Source organism: Salarias fasciatus, chromosome 20, assembly GCF_902148845.1.
Source record: "Salarias fasciatus chromosome 20, fSalaFa1.1, whole genome shotgun sequence".
In the NCBI taxonomy this organism is placed as follows: domain Eukaryota; kingdom Metazoa; phylum Chordata; class Actinopteri; order Blenniiformes; family Blenniidae; genus Salarias; species Salarias fasciatus.
In genome coordinates, this window is record NC_043764.1 from 18,046,270 (window position 1) to 18,066,981 (window position 20,712).

General features: G+C 45.2%; 1 protein-coding gene across 2 annotated transcripts; it reads left to right on the forward strand.

Annotated features, from left to right (window-relative positions):
- The first annotated feature begins 2,807 nt into the window (after nt 1-2,807).
- kdm5bb (lysine demethylase 5Bb) lies at nt 2,808-20,108 on the forward strand. 2 transcript variants are annotated; one of them, XM_030118218.1, is made up of 28 exons: nt 3,032-3,184; nt 4,487-4,564; nt 4,953-5,075; nt 5,647-5,817; nt 6,184-6,240; nt 8,286-8,435; nt 8,551-8,644; nt 8,995-9,113; nt 9,343-9,501; nt 10,137-10,256; nt 10,343-10,501; nt 10,617-10,798; nt 10,896-11,058; nt 11,187-11,306; nt 12,271-12,465; nt 12,600-12,781; nt 12,906-13,030; nt 13,678-13,828; nt 13,910-14,024; nt 14,837-15,192; nt 15,888-16,026; nt 16,116-16,295; nt 16,459-16,620; nt 16,940-17,425; nt 17,507-17,591; nt 17,684-17,883; nt 17,994-18,260; nt 19,087-20,108. In XM_030118218.1, the coding sequence occupies exons 1-28, from the start codon at nt 3,032-3,034 to the stop codon at nt 19,222-19,224; spliced, it is 4,629 nt and encodes a 1,542-aa protein (XP_029974078.1). In that variant the 3' UTR covers nt 19,225-20,108. The 2 variants fall into 2 exon arrangements, with proteins under 2 accessions (XP_029974079.1, XP_029974078.1); XM_030118219.1 differs by lacking the exon at nt 6,184-6,240 and having other exon boundaries at nt 2,808-3,184; nt 19,087-19,224.
- The last annotated feature ends 604 nt before the right edge of the window (nt 20,109-20,712 follow it).

The following is a 20,712-nucleotide window of genomic DNA, read 5'->3' on the forward strand; positions in this document are numbered from 1 at the left end:
AAGTGTGAGAGATAGACGGGAGAGATACAGTATGTTTTTGACTCAGTGGGTGGTCCCATCCTCACAAATTTTAAGAACCCTTAAGTTTATGACATATTTATCATCAGATTAGTTTATGTGTTACTACAGACACAGATATCAACATGATGAGACATGTGACTGCTGTGATTAAGCAATGATGTGTTTATCATCATCAGTCAACATGACAAGACATGTCACTGTTGTGATGAAGCAATAATAACTTTATTATCGTAAGTTTGCATGTAGTGCAGATGAGGCAAAAAAAAGGAATCTAAATCCATATTTCCTTAATAAATTTCCTTTCTGTACTGTCAAATAATCAATTCCTGTTCTTCAAAATCTCATCAAAAAGTAAAATCCTACATCAGTAACATAGCATTGTTTTAGGACTGTCATTGCTGCTTTTTTATGTGAAAATCCAATAAACAGATTTGACAACAAAAAAAAAAAAAAAAGTAAAATCCAACATCTGTCAGACATCAAATTTCTTCTTTATCTTCATGGACGGAAACCAAGATTATAATATAAGAAGAGAAAAAGAGATTTGATCTTGGTTGTATTTAAAAGGCTGCAGTTTTCATGTTCTCCCTGTGCGTTTGGGATTCTCCAGTCTTTGGTCACAGTCCAAAAACAAGTATTAGAAATGAACCGCTGACTCTGAAATTGTGTTTATGAATTATGTGTTTAGGTGTCTGTCTCTCTGAGTTTGCTCTGTGATAAGCTGGTGACCTGAGACGGTGAGCACTGCGCCTGATTCATTTCTCAGTTTAGCAGAAATGATGTTTTCAGGATAAATCAAGTGAATATCATTTAGTTCAATCTTATTGAAAACAAAATGGGACATTTTGAACTACAGCTTGAATTTTGAGAGAATTTTTGGATATAGTGAAGACGTATGAGGTTATTCAGGGCGGCACAGTGGAGCAGTGGTTTGAACGACTGGCTAGCAGCACAATACTAGTTCACTTCTTGATTTTGAATTATTCTTTTCGGTGTTTACATGGTTTCCATTTTTCTCCCTCGATCCAAAGACATTGCTGTTAGGTTAATAAATGTATTTAAATTATCCAGTAATGAGAGTGACTGTTGTTTTCTGTCTCTTTCTATTTGCTCTGTCCAGAGTATATTTCATTATATAAATTAAATATGATTCAAAGTGTTTTAGACTTATTTTCTGGTTTCTTTAGTCCTAATAAATATTCTGACAAGTGACACAAGAAGAGACATTTAGGTTTGCAGCTCAGACTGTATGCCTAAGATGTATTTCTAAAGTTTTATTAGTTTTCTTCCATCTTTTTTTCTATTGCTATTTCAAAAACACAGCAATATTTTTGGGGAAAACAAAAAAAGTCATGAGCTGTAACCCGAAATATTACATATTATATTGTGACCACAGAAAGAATAGAACATTAAAACATACAAATTAAATAAAACACAAATTATTTGTATTTTTATATCAAAATGAATCATTTTATTTCACTCTGCGGGATGGATCTGTGGAAACACTAAGCAGTTAGGAGTACAGAGAAGTTCATGTGAAAAAAATTGAGAAAAAAAACCCCTGACAAATAGATCAATGAAAATCTATTACAGGTAGTGGAAAAGTTTTGATAAGAAAATGAGTTTGTAATCATCATCTGAAGAATTAATCATTTAAAAATGCGACTGAAACATTGGTTTTGAGTCGAGGTTGGGCCTATCTGTGTGGAGTTTGCATGGTTTCTCTGATTGTATCAGTTGATTTCATTTATTTGAGTGTCTGTGATTGTGTGTGTGATTGTCTCTCTGTGTTTGTCCTGTGTTGGATCGTTGACCTGTCCAGGGTGTTTCCTGCCTTCACCCAGTTGGCTGGGATCGTCTCTGCTGATCCTAAATCTCTGCTGATCTCCATCAAGCTGCACAAAAGATGGATGGATGTAATTTATGTTAGTAGTAGAAAACAAAACGTTTCTATATTTTATTTGTTTGAGAGTATAGCATTGCTTTAAACTTAGATTTGGAAGAAAGCAATCCATATGGTGTGGAATTGAACAGCTGGTTTATTATATGATTAGACAAGTTAATAGAAGATCTCTTGAAATCCAGTGATTTTGCTATTGAAATCCATGTACAAATAACTTCCCCTTGAAATCTTTCATGTAAATACTCTCCAAAAATGCTTCTGGGACATTTTTATGTTTGAGATCCTCACTACTGACAAGGGATATGTTCACTTTTTAAAACTTGGTCAATACATGATTATGTAAACATGGCAGCAAACACTTTTGGAAATATCATTAATGCTGTGTCAAGAATCCCCCCTTGGATTATTGAAGCATTCGTATTCTATGATGTTATTTTCAAATCAATATCTAACTTATTTGCAGCCTCGTGTCCTGAATAATTCACTGTATTTTGTATTTACGCAGACTGAAGAAAAGATCTGAAATGATGGTAAAACAGAGTGACTTCTTGGTGTGCAGTGAGGTGTAACAGAGAACTGTTAGCAGGATGCTGGGCAGCGTGTTTGGCTGTTTTTGTTGACATGTGTTGAAACCCCCTGGTCTGTGGATATTTCCTCCCACTGTGATATGCTGTTATTGTGATCATTATGTAATGATCAGAGTTATCTGGATGTGTTTAGGAGCAGTGGGTCCTGCTGCGGCTCTGTTACACAGGCTCTATAACATGTGAATAAAGGAAGTTGCTTTTATTCATGGATGGGGCTCAAATGAAGACGGAACGTGCGGTATCTATTTTCTCGGGCGGACGTGCTCACTGCCTTGGAACAGTCCCTTCATGTGTGTGTGTGGATCAGTGTGAGTGTGTGTGAGTGTGTACGTGCGTGTATGTGTGTGAGCTGCCTCCTCTCGTGTTGATGTCAACCGACCGCCGCCGACTCTGACGGTGATCAGAACCGGATTAAAAAAAAAAAACAAAAACGAATCAGCACGCGCTCCCGGAGCCCCGTCCAGCCGAGCCGCGAGCCGTCCCGTCAGCAGCGCCTCCAGCCCCGGGTCCGTCCGACACGATGAGCCTGCCTCGACCGGACGAGTTCCAGCCTCCTCCGGAGTGCCCGGTCTTCGAGCCCAGCTGGGAGGAATTCCGAGACCCGTTTGCCTTCATCAACAAAATCCGTCCCATCGCGGAGAAGACGGGGATCTGCAAAGTGCGGCCGCCCCCGGTGAGTGCAGAGCCGGCGGCTCGGATGCTGCGTCTGCTCGGCCGTTCGAGGCTGCGAGACGGTTGAGGCTCCGTGGATTTAAAGGGACTGCTCAACATGGCGGATCGCAACGGCTCCCATACAGTCTTTGTGCTGCCGCGGCTAGCCGCCGCCGCACGCTCAGCCTCGTTGTTAAAACGTCAAAAGCGCCTTTCCCCCGCCGAGGTGGGGCTCGCCGGCGGTCGCGTAGCCGTGTCGGGGAGCGAAAAAGGCGGCGCGGGGCCGCCGGTCACCGCGGCGGCTCCGGTCATTGAGCCGCGGAGCTAGCATGCTAGCAGGCTAACCAACCTGTCAGAGAGGAGGCGATGCGGAAGCCATTCAGCTGCAGGCTGATGACAATGATGTGGTCCTGCACTTCTAAAACACTTATTTAACCCCCAATCCACACGTTCCGTCTCCACACGCTGCCATGAACAACACATCCATTGGATCCGACCCACGGAGGAGCAGAGGAGAATCGTCGGGTCCAGCAGCACGTCCCCCATCACTTTCTCACCATTTAGCACAATAATTATGCCACCACCAAAGATACATAATAATAATATTATCATCAAATATTTCAGTGGTAAATATGTCCCCTTTAAACTGGAACAAAAAAAACCCCAAAACAAACACAGGTAATTACTGTTGAACACCACCATTATTAATAAAAAGCCAGCATCGACTCTTGAAGTTGTGTTAAATCCAGTTTTTGAGGCCTAATGCTTCATCCGTGGCCTGATGATGATGATGATGATGTGATGGTGTTGAGTTTGCTGGAAGGAGTCATGTTCATGCAGGAGTGTGTGTTGTTACAGGGTGTTGTCCTCCATGTTGGCTTTGTGGTAAGCTGGGCTGCTGAGTGAGACTCTTCCATCTGGCCATTTTGTGTGCCAGTGGGGGATGTTGTTGAAGACTCACTTAAAATAAGAAACTTGGGGGAGGGCCCCTTTTGTTTGGATGTTGGGGTGTAGTTTACTGATGGTGCTTTTGACATGAATGCTGATGACTTGTGAAGGATCGTTGTGTGCTTTCAGTGTTTGCAGGCTGTGCTTTTAAGGTAAACTTGAGTGTTACATGTGCGGCCTTGTGACCGCCGTCCTCCTTCGCTCCCCTAACTTCAGTTTAATGAAGCGATTCTGATGTTAAAAACTGAATTTGATCATCAAAGGTGCAACGGATGCCACCTGGAAATCCTCAAAAGTTTTCATTGTGTCAGGCGACAGACTTTGACACAATGACCTTCATGTGCTATTATGTGTGTTTTTTTTTGTGTCTGTTTAGGGTTGGCAGCCTCCGTTCGCCTGTGATGTTGACAGACTTCACTTTGTTCCCCGGATCCAGAGGCTCAATGAGTTGGAGGTGAGTTTTGTTTGTCAGATTAGATCAGTCCTAATTTTACTATCAAACTATCCTGTGCTTCACTGCTTTCAGACCATGTATTGTGCTTTTAATCATATTATCAGTCACTAGATGCGTGCAGGCTGATTTAATAATACAAATCATGGAATAAAAGCGTCAATAACATTGTAATAGGGTTGCATAACCAAAAATGAGAAATTGCTCATTTGGGCTCCTGAGTTGTAATTCAATCAACCCTGCATTAAAATAAACTTGGGTGTTTATTTGTTTAATTTTATTCAACAACTTCATATGTTCTGTTCATTCAGCTCTTTTTCATTGAAGTATATTTTGTTGAATTTAATTTCTGTGCAGCTGATTGTTTTTGTTGCTCACGTCTTTTTCTCAGGCACAAACCAGAGTCAAGCTCAACTTCTTGGACCAGATTGCCAAGTTTTGGGATTTGCAGGGATGTGCCCTGAAGATCCCTCATGTGGAGAGGAAGATTTTGGATCTGTATAAGCTTAACAAGGTTGATCACTGTTTACATTGTGCTTTATTTCCTCACACTCACTGCCCAATTTATTATGCACACTTCCCCAGCTCGCCCGCATTAACAGCTCCTTCTATAATTATACCTTTACAAATATGATAATGTTCAATTTTGCTGGGTTTATCATTGGCACTGTCGACTGTGAAGCAGAGAGGTGCTGCTGATGTTTTTGGGACATTTATTGAGAAATTTTAGAGTAACATCGTTTTCCCAGGATGCAACGTACCGATGGGACTGGACGAATAATCCATCCTAATCTCCCCTGCATAGATTAAAGCTACTTCACCAGCAGACCAGGCCAAAAACAGTTAATGATGGACTTCAAATCCAAGTAAAGCGGAGCTGTCACTTCAAAAACTCACTCACGCCACACATTGAGATGACATTTTGGTTGAATACCAGATATCCAGTGTTTTCATCACACACTCCCCCTAAACCTCATCGATAAACAGTAGAATCAGTAGCTTTCTGCTAACCGAAAGACTGAAATCCGATCTCGAGTCAGTTGGTGTTTTGGTGTATACAGTGATGGAACTGTGTGTCATTTCAGCACGTAGCAGATGAGGGTGGATTCGACATCGTCTGCCGGGACAGGCGATGGACCAAGATCGCACACCAAATGGGCTTTGCTCCCGGCAAAGCTGTGGGCTCCCACCTGCGAGGGCATTACGAGCGAATCCTCTATCCCTACAATCTGTTTCAGAGCGGCGCAAACCTGCTGGTGAGTCGGCCTCGTGCGTCAGCCTGACGGCTTATCCCGCCCCGACCCGCGTGTGTCTTAATAATGTGATCATCAAAGCTAAATTTATAAATGTGGCAAACAAAAGCATCATGAGGATTTGCATGTGTGTTTTTAAATGTCAGCTTGAATTTTTTTCAGTCATTTCTAAGTTTTTTCTGTCTTGTCTGACTAATATAGCAAATGTACATTTATTATCTGGTGTCTTAGTAAAGTGGATTTGCACCATAATGCAATGTAATAAGATGTTGCAAGAGAGCCGACTGAAGGTCACTGAATTGGTTCTGTGTGACCTTGTGGACAGGTCAGTCTAAATATTTGAATTACAATAGCTCTCTCTTGCCTCAGGCACCAGATCCAGCTTCCAAACTGATGCGTTTGGAGGCTGAACCCGAACTTGAAAAGGTATGTTTGAGTCCCAGTCCAGCGGCCTCTCCACCGCTCAATTAACAAACTGCATGTTGAATAAAAGATCTGAGCTTCTCGGGATCGCACAGGCAAACCTGACACGGAGAGTGTGACCCATCAAGTCATCTTCACTCCAATACGATCACAATCTTTTGTTTGGATCTCATGTGAAGGTTTTTTGTATTTTAGTTTTTTTTAGCTGACATGTTTTTAAAAATACTTTCTGAATATTTTAATGATCTAAGTTCAAAGAAGGACACAGTTGTCACTTCTGTTCTGTGTCAAGCACATGGAAACTGTTCTGAGGTTAGCCACACTACTGCAAGGTACTCTCTGAAATGCAGTGTGAAAACTCTGCATCTGCATCAAGCGTGGCCTCGATGCTCAGCTGTCTTTGTGCTCAGAGACGGTGGAAGCTGGTCTGCTTATCATGCAAAGCAAATGGTGACGTTCTGGTATCAATAACTTCTACAGTTACAAGCATAACAATGAATTAGCAACTTTATTTACAATAGATGCAAAAACATGTTCATGTTGGATAAATAGGGAAGGAATAATGTTAAGGAATAAAACCAAAACTACCTGGTGTAAAGTGATCAGTGAAAGGGCCAGTGTAGCTCACCTCACATCTCAGTCACTGTGGCTCGACTCTCCACTCATCCTCACTTCAGCCTACTCATCTCTTGGAATTGTTTTGAGAGAATAAACATAAAGAGACTGTTTGTCCTGCAGGTCTGAGCATCCTTGAAAGATAAGAACGTAGCTTTCCTTCCAGAGTTGAGTTTGTAGCAGGTGGAGCAGAAGTATAAAGTCACGATGTTTGGAAGATGTTAAACTTACTTGCCTTCAAATCGGGCAGTTCAACTTAAATCCTGCACAAATGAGGCATTTCTAAAAGAACATATTTTTCTGTAATGAAATAGTATCATCAGATAATCTGATGGGTTCCAGATTTCCTCCGCAGCAGACGTCAATATAATATAATAACCTTATAGCCAATACAATGAAGGACATGATTGACATATGAACACAAATTAGTCCTGAAAGTCTCTGTATGGCCAACATTGTGTATTCTGTTTGGGATTGCAAAAGAAAATACGAGCTGGTGCATTTCCACGGAGGAGCTGTACGTACAACTGAAAGGTTTTTAGAAAGATGTTGTTGCAGAGTTTCTTCAAAGGCTTCATGTAAGTTCACAGGAAAGACGTGACGGTGGTTTGTGGTAAAGAATGTGCCTCAAAATAGCTTCATTACCTTCATCTCACCTGGGTCTTCCTCTCTGCCTTGTTACATTTAGCTGAATCTTTCCTTCGTGTTTCATCTTGTCAGGTCTAATAAATGAACGTGTGTGATGGATAGGCAGACATCAAAGGTTCTGAAATCGGTCTTGGAACTGGAACAGCACACACTGAGGCAAATTCTAATAATTGCACATATATTTCTCACAAAAAAAATGTAAACTGAAGCATCTCACTGTCGTGTCAAATGTGGAATGTAAATAGATATCAGAGGAATTTTTGAAAATACAAGTTAAAACAATTATATGTCAAAGTTCTCTTGCTGTTCTGTCACTCAGACTTCATTCTGTAAGCTGTCAGATTGTGGATTAAAGTCTGTGCTTCACTTGCTCCGGCCTCGTTCAAGTGTTTAATTCTGCAGGTTTGTGAAATCCTGTGTAGTGGAGCACATCATTTACAGTGTCACAGAGTTATCTGAGTCTAAAAGTGTGATACTCATTCAGCCTCTTTCTTTCTGTGGCATGTTCCTCCCAAACTAACCACATCCTTCTTTTGACCTTTAAACTTCTGGCCTCAGAGGCTACGGCTGTTCAATAAGAGGATATCACTGACTGTTAAACTGAGTGTCTTATTTATTCTATTACTACTGAAATCAAAACAATAACAGGCTGATTTTCATTGTCTTTCATTCCACTGGTGACTTATCGATCGCAGCACCTGAGTCTTCTGGTATTTCCGGTTAGGCGCTTGTGGTTTTTCGTAGCCGAGGAGTCGAGGTTTTAACAGGCTCCCTGTTTCCCTCAGTGCGTTCAGAAGCCAGTCCTGCCGGTGGAGAAGCTCGAGGAGGACGCGGACATCAAGGAGCAGAAGCTGCAGGACCCGGTTCAGAGGTCGCCCGCACCGACGCCTGACTGGTGCCCCAGCGCTCGCCGAGCCAAGCGCATGAAGTACGAGGTGAGAGAGAGAAACACTGAAGGAAAAGCTCTGGAATCTGGAATCTTCTGCTCACTGTTAGCACTCTGAGGGTTTCATTTATTGATGTTTTTTTTTTTTTTTTTTTTTTCTGTAGACTGTCTGCATAAAGACCGAACCAGGTGAGCCCGAAGAGAGCAAACCCAACCTGCGGCGGAGAATGGGCTCTTTAGTGGCCAAACCAAAACCAGGTCAGACTCCACGTCCTCCAGCAGTGCTGATCAACAGTTCGTCTTTATGTGGAAACATGTTTTGTGAGGATTTTACCAGCATTACTTGCAAGAGAAACACTGTTCCTGACTTAAACTGCCAATTTAGAAAGCGAAAATACACACTGGAATAGAGTACACGTTTCACATCACTGTCATTTCATTGGTCTTGTTGACTCAAGATCAAATTTAACTGCTTGTTGCTCCTGAAACAAAAGCAGCCCGGCACCGCTACCGTGAAAAATACTGCAAGCTTTACAGCGGTGTTCGAAACGGGTTGTTAGATGTGAAGTGCTCTCTTCAGTGAGTCTCTTTCTGCTCTTTTCTTGCAGAAAAAGAGATTCCCATTCTGGTGAAGCAAGAGCCCGTTGAAAGTAAGGAACCAGTAACGGAACCTGAAAAATTCAAACCGCGGTACAAGAAGTTCATCCCTCCGATTCCTCCGAGTCCAGTAAGCACAAACACACCTTTGGTCTGACTTCAGCTGCACTAAATAAGCACAAAAAACACAATTTTCTTCTCCAGTTATATTCAGTAAGAAGTATTTACAGAGTACTTCTGATTTTGTCCTTTTCGTATTTACATAAATAATATATTCAGACTGTATTTTTGTAATAACACCTTTAGGTTTGTATTAAACAGTGTTTCCGTCCGTCCCTCGGGTCCCTGTTGTCGTCCAGGTGGATCTGGTCGTGTGTCTGGTCTGTGGCAGCGGGGGCGACGAAGACCGGCTGTTGCTGTGTGACGGCTGTGACGACAGCTACCACACCTTCTGTTTGATCCCTCCGCTGCACAACGTCCCCAAAGGAGACTGGAGGTGCCCCAAGTGTCTGGCTCAGGTGAGAACGATCTGCACCGCGATGCGCCGCAGCACGGCCGGCGTCTCTCCTTCTGCCTGCAGCCTCTCAGTTCAGTCCATTCTCAACAGATAAACACTAAAATAAGGACAAAAGAGGAAAACATTGGCTTCAAACGACAAAAAGTTAAAGATCAAAGATTTTAAGAGAAATATATAATTAAAATAATAAGATAAATTCCTAATAAAAATCAAACTATCATAAAACGCAGTGTCAACCTATATTAGAAAAATAATTAATCTGAAACGTAACCTTTAAATCCTTCATTTAAAAGTCTTTTCAAATCACCTTTGCATTATTTTTGAGATGCAAAAAGCAGACTTTTATATGAGCTTTTGGTGATGATCAACAAGTGAACACTCTTCTTAGGTGCTGCTGCTGATGTTTGTTTACGTCGGGGCCTAAATCCTCAATCGTGGACGAGTGATTACACCAATATCCTGAAAAGGAAACTAATAAATGATGAAAAAAAATATTTGAAGGATTATACGTCCGCTACAGAAAACTACACAGAATATGGTGACTTTTAGAAAAGGGACAGTAGGAGTATTTTTAAAACTTACCAAAACATACATAAGATGTTGTTTTTTAATCATTCCTTAAATCCTTTCCCACAGGAATGCAGCAAACCTCACGAGGCGTTCGGGTTTGAACAAGCATACAGAGACTATTCGCTCCGTGCGTTTGGACAAATGGCAGACGCCTTCAAATCCGATTACTTCAACATGCCGGTTCACGTAAGTGAAGAAGGTTTCCTTGTACTTTTCTGTCAGTCCCAAGCTGTCAGATGTGTTAAATAAGACGGTGTCGCTCCTGATTGCAGATGGTGCCCACGGAGCTGGTGGAGAAGGAGTTCTGGCGTCTGGTCGGCGCCATCGAAGAGGACGTCACCGTTGAATATGGAGCAGATATCGCCTCCAAGGAGTTTGGGAGTGGATTCCCCATCCCCAATGGGAAGTTTAAGGTTTCTCCAGCAGATGAGGTGGGTTCTTTTACAATGAACCACATTCCACAACATGATCTTTGAATGATCAGAGCTGTGCGCGGCGCATATTGACTCTGGTTTTATTTATGTAAATACATCACTGCTGTTGCAGAAATACCTCAAATGTGGCTGGAACCTCAACAACCTGGCCATGATGAACCCGTCTGTGCTGACTCACGTCACGGCGGACATCTGCGGGATGACGCTGCCGTGGCTTTATGTCGGCATGTGCTTCTCCTCTTTCTGCTGGCACATCGAGGACCACTGGAGCTACTCCATCAACTACCTGCACTGGTAAACACAGCCAGCCCGAAAAACGCCTTCCGACCCCCAAGCTCACACGTCCCATATTCGGCGAGGCAGTGAAGTTGTGTTCTGTTCCCTCAATAAGGGGGGAGCCCAAAACCTGGTACGGCGCTCCTGGTTTTGCTGCGGAACAGCTGGAGGAGGTGATGAGGAAACTGGCCCCGGAGCTGTTCGACTCCCAGCCCGATCTGCTCCACCAGCTGGTCACCATCATGAACCCCAACACACTGATGGCTCACGGAGTCCCGGTACGTACGGACGCCGCCGCTTTCCTTCGCGTTGTGACCAAATAAACCCTTCCCCTGCCTGCATCCAGTCAACAGCACATAACCAATGAAGGATCAGCCGCACTCACTCTGCCTCGGCTCCGTTTCAGATCTACAGAACCAACCAGTGTGCCGGGGAGTTCGTCATCACATTCCCTCGAGCTTATCACAGTGGATTCAACCAGGGCTTTAACTTTGCCGAGGCCGTCAACTTCTGCACCGTGGACTGGGTGGGTCTGCGCACACCTCACAAGAGAACAGGGTCACGGTTTGTTTTGCTTTATACACAGTGATATCAGGCTTAAAGGATTATTCCAGCGAATGCTGAAAATGGTGAAGAGTGTTTCTTGTGATTGTTAAACCAACAGATTCATTTGCTGATGATTCAGATTTCACACAGAAAATACACAAGAAATCACAACATTAGAGAAAAAAAAATCAGCTAATGGTAAATCAAAGATAGTGATTATTGTCAGTCAGTTTTCTCATTGCCAACTCCTGTCTTGGTCTGAATATATATACATGAATTTATTTTTGAAATAGGCCTAAAAAACACATACATGCTCTGATATCCAGCAGCTCGCGAGCCTCAGAGACAAGAGGAACGTGTTGTATCTGATCTGTCAACAGCTGACTGAGGCAGTGAAACAGCGGCGCTCAATTAAGTGTGACCTGATGATCTTACCTAAGAGGTGGCGAGCTGACTTGGTGTCAAGAAGCCTTTTGAAGCGCTTTGAGCCGCTGCATCTCAAATGCTTTGAATGCCAGCGAGGATGACACACCATGGGAGGAGTAGGCAGAACTGGAGCTGCAGATCAACAATAGCTGGAGGGAGCCAGCAAGGCAGGAAGAGGAGAGAATAGACCGAGGGCGAGCTGTACGTAATGCAGGGAGACCGGAGAAGTTTGGCTAAGTCGTCCTCTGAAGCAGAAGGAGCGATCGACTTGTATTCAGACCAGTTCGATACAGTAATCGCTTGACTGCAAACAGTTTCAAACTACGAGTGTGTTATTTTGAGAGACTTAATAAACAGATAAATCAGTATTTTTTCCCATCAAATTGCTCACTGAAACTCTCTTACTGAAAATTTTAGAGCGTTTTCCATCCCATATTCAGATGATCTAGATTATCCTGATTTTAGAGACTTCCTGACTGTCGTGATATAACCTTGTGGTTCCCTCTGTGAACCTCCAGATGCCGCTGGGCAGGCAGTGCGTGGACCACTACCGGATGCTGCACCGCTACAACGTGTTCTCCCACGACGAGATGGTGTGCAACATGGCCTCAAAGGCAGACACGCTCAACGTGGTCCTGGCCTCTGCCGTCCACAAGGACATGGTCTCCATGATCAAGGAGGAGAAGGAGCTGAGGGACAGAGTGAAGAAAATGGTACAGTAACTGTCATCGCAGCCTTTCTCCACAGTTTACAGTTCAGTCTTTGAAACATGCGGTTAGTACATGTTAAGTACATGATGCGCTCGACTTGGGAGTTGCTTCTCACACACTTCGCCTCACACCCTCAGGGGGTGATTCACAGCAAAGAGGCGAAGTACGATCACCTCCAGGATGACGAGCGGCAGTGTGCCAAGTGCAGGACCACCTGCTACCTGTCTGCCATCACCTGCTCCTGCACGCCGGGCGTCCTGGTCTGTCTGCACCACATCAACGACCTCTGCTCCTGCCCCGTCACCAACTACACACTGAAGTAAGCCCCGCTGGAACAATCAGCGATCCGTCTGTGGATGTCTGTTCGCATACATTTGCTAAATGCTCCTCCTGGACTGGATTTGTGTGCCTCATAAATCGAGTGCCTCGTTTCGCGGCCGCAGTTACAGATACACACTGGACGAGCTGCACCCCATGATGAACGACGTGAAGCAGCGAGCCGAGGTCTACGACGAGTGGGCTTCCCGCGTGTCGATGACTCTGGAAGCCAAACTGGAGAAGAAGAAAGGTGAACGGAGCAAGAAAAGAAGGAAATACAACAGTGTCAGCGAGTCTAGTTTCAGATGATAAATAACAGCTGATAAAAGACTGTTGATCCACTACGTCACTGCCCTCCCGGCAGGTCTTCACCAGCAGTTGTCTAAAAACAAGAAGGAGTGTTATTCACGGCAGCTGTTGTGGTTTGTGCAGTTTGCCATGTGCCACAGCTCCGACACCTGCAGCTGTCTGTCGGCTCTGTGCTCCACTCGGCACGCTGTAATCCTCCGACCAATTCTGTTTCTAATGTAGAGGAAAATAATCTTGTTTTTTTATAATATGCAGTGGAAAAACTCAAAATTGTAAAAAAGAAATTGACATAGTTTCCATACTAATATCTTCTTGCACAATCACCCAAAAGTAAGATTTTGTTGTGATCTGGAGACTCATTTTTAGACTCATTATGAACAACACGTGAAATCAGCTCAGGTTCATTTTATTAGCATAATGAAACTGACTGAAAATAAGGAGCTCCTGCATGGAAAAATGGTGCATTTATGAATGACAGCAACATTATTTTGTTGATATTTATCCATCAGGTCACTTACAAGCAGTTAGAACCAATATTTAAAAATCCAATGTGTTGGGTTCTGGGATTAACCAGGATTCTGTCCTCAGGCCTCCCCGTCTTTCGGGCTCTCCTGTCCGAATCGGAGTCCATGTTGTTCCCCGACAACGACCTCCTGCGCCGGCTCCGTCTGGTCACGCAGGACGCAGAGAAGTGCTCCTCCGTGGCCCAGCAGCTGCTGAACGGCAAGAGGCAGACCAGGTACGACCCCAGGCCGGACCAGTCCGTCGGTCGGTCCTCCGTCCCACGGGTTCCCTCACACGGTGCCGTCCGTCCTTTCAGGTATCGGTGTGACAGCGTCAGGTCTCGGAGCCAGCTGACCGTGGAGGAGCTCAGGTCATTCGTGAGGCAGCTGTATAACCTCTCCTGCAGCCTCCCCCAGGCGCCGCTGCTGAAGGTAAGTGGAGAAAGAGGGTCTTGCGCCCTGCGCTGTCAAAATTCCTACATCACGTTTTAGTCTGTCAGAACTTCAAGTGAACTCACAGAATCAACAGTTTCTCACATGTTGGAATTGTACCCGAGCCGTCTTCCTCCAACTGATCCAAGTAAAGGAAAAACAGTAATATTTATTTTAATAGAAAGAAAGAACTAACAAAAAAGAAAATGGGTCTTATTCCACCAAACACCATTATCGAACGTAACCTTTCAACACATGAACAGAATTAAATGGTTTCACATGGGGAAATAAAAGCTTCTAACTCCTTCCAGCTGCTGCTGAAGTTCAGTAAATTAGACTTTTTAGGTGCTTTGTTTATAGTAACGAAAAAATAAATACTCAAACACTAATCAGTAGGCAGATATTATTTTGTAAGGGTTTGCAGCAAAACATTGGATCAGTGTAAAAGGTGCAAATCAGCCAGTCACACTATTGTCCTTCATCCAGTCTGACTCACAGAGCGAAGGATCTAATAATAGTGACACACACACACACTGAGGAGAGGAGAGAGCAGCCATCAGCTTTAATCTGACCAAGGCTCAAACATTGACGATGCAAACTACAAGGCCGAGGACAAGCTGCTGATCAGGAATAATATGCAGCCAGTGAGAGAACACAGTCATTCATGATGGACTCAAACACATCGATTGCTGGAAAGTTATTTTTAAAGCTGCAGGGAGATGCTAAAGACAGGAGGGGCGTTATGAAACCACAGCATGTCTTCTTACAGTTACCAGTATTGCAGTCGAATCTGTTTGGATCTCTCTCATCAGGAACTCCTGAATCGCATCGAGGACTTCCAGCAGCACAGCGAGAAGGTCCTGGCAGACGAGGTTCCCAGCGTCACTGAGATCCAGAGCCTGCTGGACGTCAGCTTCGACTTCGACGTGGACCTCCCGGAGCTGCCCCTCCTCAGAGAGAGGCTGGAGCAGGCCCGGTGGCTGGAGGGCGTGCAGCAGGCCAACGCCCAGCCCTCCACCCTCTCTCTGGAGACCATGAGGAGGCTCATCGACCAGGGCGTCGGTCTGGCGCCGCATGCATCTGTGGAGAAGGCCATGGCTCGGCTTCAGGAGCAGCTCACCATGTCGGAGCACTGGGAGGAGAAGGCCAGCAGCCTCCTCAAGGCCAGGTGAGAGCAGCTGACAGATTCAGAACCATGTTCACGACTGAGCCGCGTGATGGAAAAACAAGCAGCACTTCACCCTGAACACGGTGCGACGGGCTTCCATCCAGAAACACGTGACTCGAAATGTTTCTGTGCTTCTTAGCTGTAAACTCTCTCTGCAAGTTTTTTGCGCTGATTGTAACTGAATAACGTGACAATGCGTCAATGCTCCTGATTTTGCTTCACTTTAATTACAGCTAGTGCAAAATGCCGCTGCTAGAATATTCAACAAGATCAACAAAAAGTGAGCATCACGTTTAGTTCTGCCCTCATTCCACTGGTACTCAGTGCTGCCCAGGCTTAACTGTCATAAGTGCTTCTTCAAGGCTTTTAATGGCATGGCTGTCAGGAATGCACATCAGTTCTCGACATCGACAAATGAACTAATCACAAGTCAAGACTTAGATCTTCACATGCTTTGAGAGTTTTCCTCATCTAGCTTACTTTTCAGTTTTAATTTTGGAAGTCATATAAAACTGTTCACTATATATAATTGCTATTTACGGAACATTTAAAAACAATGTGGGAATACAAATATGGAGAGCATCCGGACAAATAACATGACAGCTCATTTTATTTAGAGTTGGTAGATGCTTAGTTAGCAGTATGTGATGTGGTGTGTGTGTGTGTGTGTGTGTGTGTGTGTTGCCGCCCACCAGACCGCCACACTCCATCGAGACTCTCAGTGCTGCTGCTGAAAAGGTGTCGAGCATCCCCGCATACCTCCCCAACTGTCTCCTCCTCAAAGAAACCATCAGAAAAGCCCAAGAGTGGCTCCAGGAGGCCGAAGAGCTGCAGGTTGGAACTTTTCTTCTTTACTCGATGTCATTCTCCACACGGGTAGAAGTGGGTGTAACTGTGATCCTGAATCGATTGTTGAATTCCAGGCCAGCGGCTGCATCCTGATGTGGGACAGTCTGTCCGACATGGTGCTGCGAGGACAATCCATTCAGGTCCACCTGGAGCCTCTGGACCGGCTAAAGTCTCTGATGGCCGAAGTCGAGGAGTGGAAAGAATCTGCAGCAGCGGCTTTTCTTCAGAAAGACTCGACACTGACCTTACTGGAGGTGAAACGCGCAGAATTTCAGATCAGCAAGATTGTCAGCTTACAGTTTATTCTATTTCCTGTTTGTTCCATTCATTCACAGAATGATCTAATAAAGAGGAATAAGACATGTAGAGGGTGAGGACTGCTGCTCCAGCACTCATCTGCTTCCGTATTGATTTCAGGTCCTGTGTCCAAGGTGTGAAGTAGGAAACGTGGGTTCTCCAAAGAGGAAGGCCAAGAAAGGAAAGCAGTCGCCTAAAAGCAACAAGAAGAAAACACAGCGGCTCAACACTCTCAGCGACGTGGAAAAGGCGCTTTCAGAGACCAAGGATTCCATCTCCGCTGTACGTTCAGAGAAATGATTATTTAATGAGGCAAACAACACATTTCAGAAGTTACTCTGTAGGGAAAGAGGGAAGCTTCAGCAGGTAGGAGGACAGATTAGGACGGCAGTGGGAGAACAGGGGCAGATGGTCTCACCGACGGCAGCCGAGTGATGTGGAAGTTATGAATGACGGGAGTTTTGACAGCGTGGGAAAGTGGCAGCGAAAGTAGAGCAGCAGGAACGGCACGAATTAAAGTTTCATAAAGGACTAATCACAGCGATACGACGGCTTAAACTGCCTCTGTCAGGAAATGACTCCGTTATGTTTTATTCACCAGATGGCGACTCTGGAGGAGCTGCGGGTGAGGGAGATGGAGGCTTTCTCTAATCTCAGGGCCGCCAACGAGTCGAAGCTGCTTCCCACGGCGGACTGCATGGACCTGCGAGTGTGCTTCTGCCAGAAGGCGCCCATGGGCGCCATGCTGCAGTGCGAACTGTGCAGGGATGCTTTTCACAGCGTGTGCGTCCGAGACCCGTCGGGCTCCTGCGAAACGCAGCCGTGGCTCTGCCCTCAGTGCCAGCCCTCGGAAAAGCCCCCGCTGAGCAGAGCCGTCTCCCTGGTGACGTCCCTGCGGCGCCTCGGGGTGCGCCTGCCGGAGGGCGACGCCCTGCACTACCTGGTGGAGCGGACGGGCGACTGGCAACAGCGGGCACAGCAGATTTCGCACTCGTGTAACCTGCCGGAGCTGGAGGAGAGGCCGGGGACCCCCCCCACGCTCAGCCGCTTTGTATCGGGCGTCGAAAACGTCCAGAACAACACTCAGGTCGCTCTCAGTTTACGGGACACTTCAACAAGAGGGATAAGTTCCAGACATCACACTGAGGGTTTGGTGTTTTCCAAACAGGCTCCGTGTTTGACTCCAGAGTGGAGCCGGACGAGCCACGCTCAGACCGTCTTCTACACTGAGCAGCGATGCATCCCGCTGCAGGGTCAGTGGCCGCTCCTCACGTCCACAGCCACATCTGTCAGCAGCTGTGTGGATCGTCGCCGGACTGTTAACGTTTGTGCTGGTGTGTGTCAGGTTTGAGTCAGGAGCTGGAGGAGCTGATGGTGGAGGGGCTCCTGCTGCAGGTGTCTCTGCCGGAGGTCCAGAGTCTCTACCACGTCCTACTGGACCGAGCCAGCAGCCAACACGTCAACAGATGCATGTCGCCGCCGCCGGACGAGGCCACGGACACACACACACAGAACTCTCAGGGAACAAATCTGCCACTAAACCAGGTGCAAACACAAAGCTCACACAGAGTTTATTGCAACCAAACTTAATATTTGCATAAATCCTGATACCTGACAGACTTTAACTTTCAGTGTTGTCGATTCCTCCTTTTCAGAACGGCGCCAGTGACGTGCGGGAAACCGTGAACGGCTCGGAGAAGAAGGCGAAGCGGCACATGGAGAGGGAAGGCAGCGACGCAGACTGCCGGGCGAAGGACAAGAAGCACTCTCACAAAAGACAGAAGATGAACAAAAAGAAGCAGCATCGCCGGCCGGCCTCCACCTCGTCCTCCCCGCGCTCCGACTTCTCCCAGTCCGATGACTCCGATGAGGAGATGGCCGTCTGTCCCGCGGAGCGGTGTCAGCTGCCCGAGGGAGACGAGGTGAGAACCCTCAGCACTTTTAAATGACTGGTGAAGCAGCAGCTCTGGTTCCTCCTCATCTCTCCAGCTTTCAGCTTGTTGCTCGCAAGTTTCTTTCACTCAGTCGTTCTGATGCACAGCAGGCAGCGACAGAGCTGTGAAAATCCACACAGCAGGCCGACACACTCAGCCTGGTAAACACATCACAGCAGATACTTTTCCCTCCAGACTTACCGCAGGTCGACATCAGAGGTATTAAATTCAACATGTGGAGAAGAAATTTGTTTCCACTTTTTCTAAATTAGCTAGTTTAGTATTTTTGCTAAAACATTTATTTTTTTATTATATTTTACTGTTGCTGATCCAGGTGAGATGAATCTTCTAGTTCCTTTTGAGAGTTGATTAACTAAACCAATTAAAGTTGACCAGTTTGACTTGAACTATTTAGATTTTATGGCTGTCAATAAATTGTACAATGAGTGAGTGCTTCTACTTTTTATTTCTGATTGAAGAAAACTTGAAATATCCGGCAGTTGATCAATATTACTGTGCACTTTCCTGAAGAGCTGATGTTCCAGATGTGTTACATGCTGAGAAAAACAGGACGGTAGCGCGAGGATTGCTTTTGTTTTGTAAAAAAAATTTAGCTGGTCAATTGAGAAAAACAGCGGGAATGTTTTTCTTGCGCGAGTGAAACCAGGTGAGAGCAGACTGTGTGCAGCTGCTCGTGTGAACAAGCAGCTGTTTGCACTGTTTACTGCAGGTCTCTCGTTAATCCCCTGTGTGTGCGTGTGTGTGCGTGTGTGCGTGTGTGTGTGTGTGTGTGTGTGTGTGTGCGCACGCGTAGGTCAACTGGGTCCAGTGTGACGGCAGCTGCAACCAGTGGTTCCACCAGGTCTGCGTGGGCGTGACGGCGGAGACGGCGGAGAAGGAGGACTATGTTTGCGCGGCGTGCTCGCTGAAAGACGATAACGGGGAGAAATGAAGGCGGCGTGCGTGTGTCCTCGCTCCGCTGTCGGACCGGCCGCCCGGTCTGGATGTGTCACTGACCCCGTTACCCCTCCTCCCCCCCCCCCATCTGTCCCGTCTGTCCAACCCTTTTGTAACAACGGTGCTATCTCCTCTTTGACTTGTTGTCCAGAACTATAATGTTTAGTTATTTTTTTGTATTTTTACATATATATATATATTATATATATATATTATATATATTTCTTTCTTCTTATGAATTGTTTGTGGTTGTCTAAATTGGAAAAGAAAAAAAAAAACACAGGATGTGAAGTGTGCTGCATGGGAATCCATTACATCAACGCAAAGGAGTCTTACACCACGACCCCCACAGTGAGGAGCGTTCTTCAGAGGTTGATAGTTTCTTCTTTGCAGCCTCCTTGCATGTTAAGCAGAGTTGACGGGACAGAATTGAGGTTTTCATCCCTTACGACGCCCCCCCTCCCTCCCTAAAAAACAAACAAAAAAAAAATCACTATTGCAGGTTTTTCCTTTTCTTTCAGACCCAGTGTTTAGTACATGCATCTTAATATAATTATTCCCAACTTTTTTTTTTGTAGAATAGTTTTATTTATCTGAGCAATAATTTTGTCTGAATCGAACTTTAAATGGCTTTGGTCTCCGCTGAGTTGTGTTTTAGCGATGGTGGTGTGTGATGTACAGAGAGCTACGCAGATGAACGGGTCGCGGTGGCGAAGGCGCGCCTGCTGCAGGTCGAAGGTCGAAGGGAAAAAGGAAAAGACGCCTGCTGAGACGCAGATCCGCGGCTCGTGACTCTTCCTGAACAAACGCTGGGAAGGACTCGGGGTAGCTGAACATGTTACAGGTTTATATTGTGGAATAAAGCCTTCTTGTTCTATGGAGAAGTCTCGCCTTTTCTCTGAAAACAAACAAACCAGTGCAGCTTCTTGGGGATATCATGTCAAATCCATACATCTTCTCTGCTGCTCTATCCAGAGTTAAGAGATCTTCACCTTGAAGTTTAAGATGTGGATGTTAAATAGAAGAATTACAAATATATTGATGTGACTGAAATGATCAAAATCACCATAACTAACCAGATTAATCAGTGTTTTGGTAGAAATCGTATGACTACATGGCAAATAACCTGCAGACCAACATTCACTCCTCAGTCTGTGTCACTGAATGGTTAATTGAAAGGGGCGTGGTCAATATAACAATTGAGTTCAGTTAGAGAGGTGGCCCTCAAACAAACCAGCATACTGTTCATAAATTTCTCTCTGAAAACCTGGAATAAATGAGTCTGTTCTATTCTGTTCAGAAGAACAGTGTACTTAAGGCTGATTGCAAAGGAGGCAGTGGATAAAGAAGTGATTAAAATGATTCAATGATCTTTGAAATAACAGAACTCACTGATGAAAGTAAGATTGTTTTATCAGACAATCCCCAAACACTGAATTCCTCCTCATCACACCCTGAAGACACTGAGGCATGGTGGATTAGT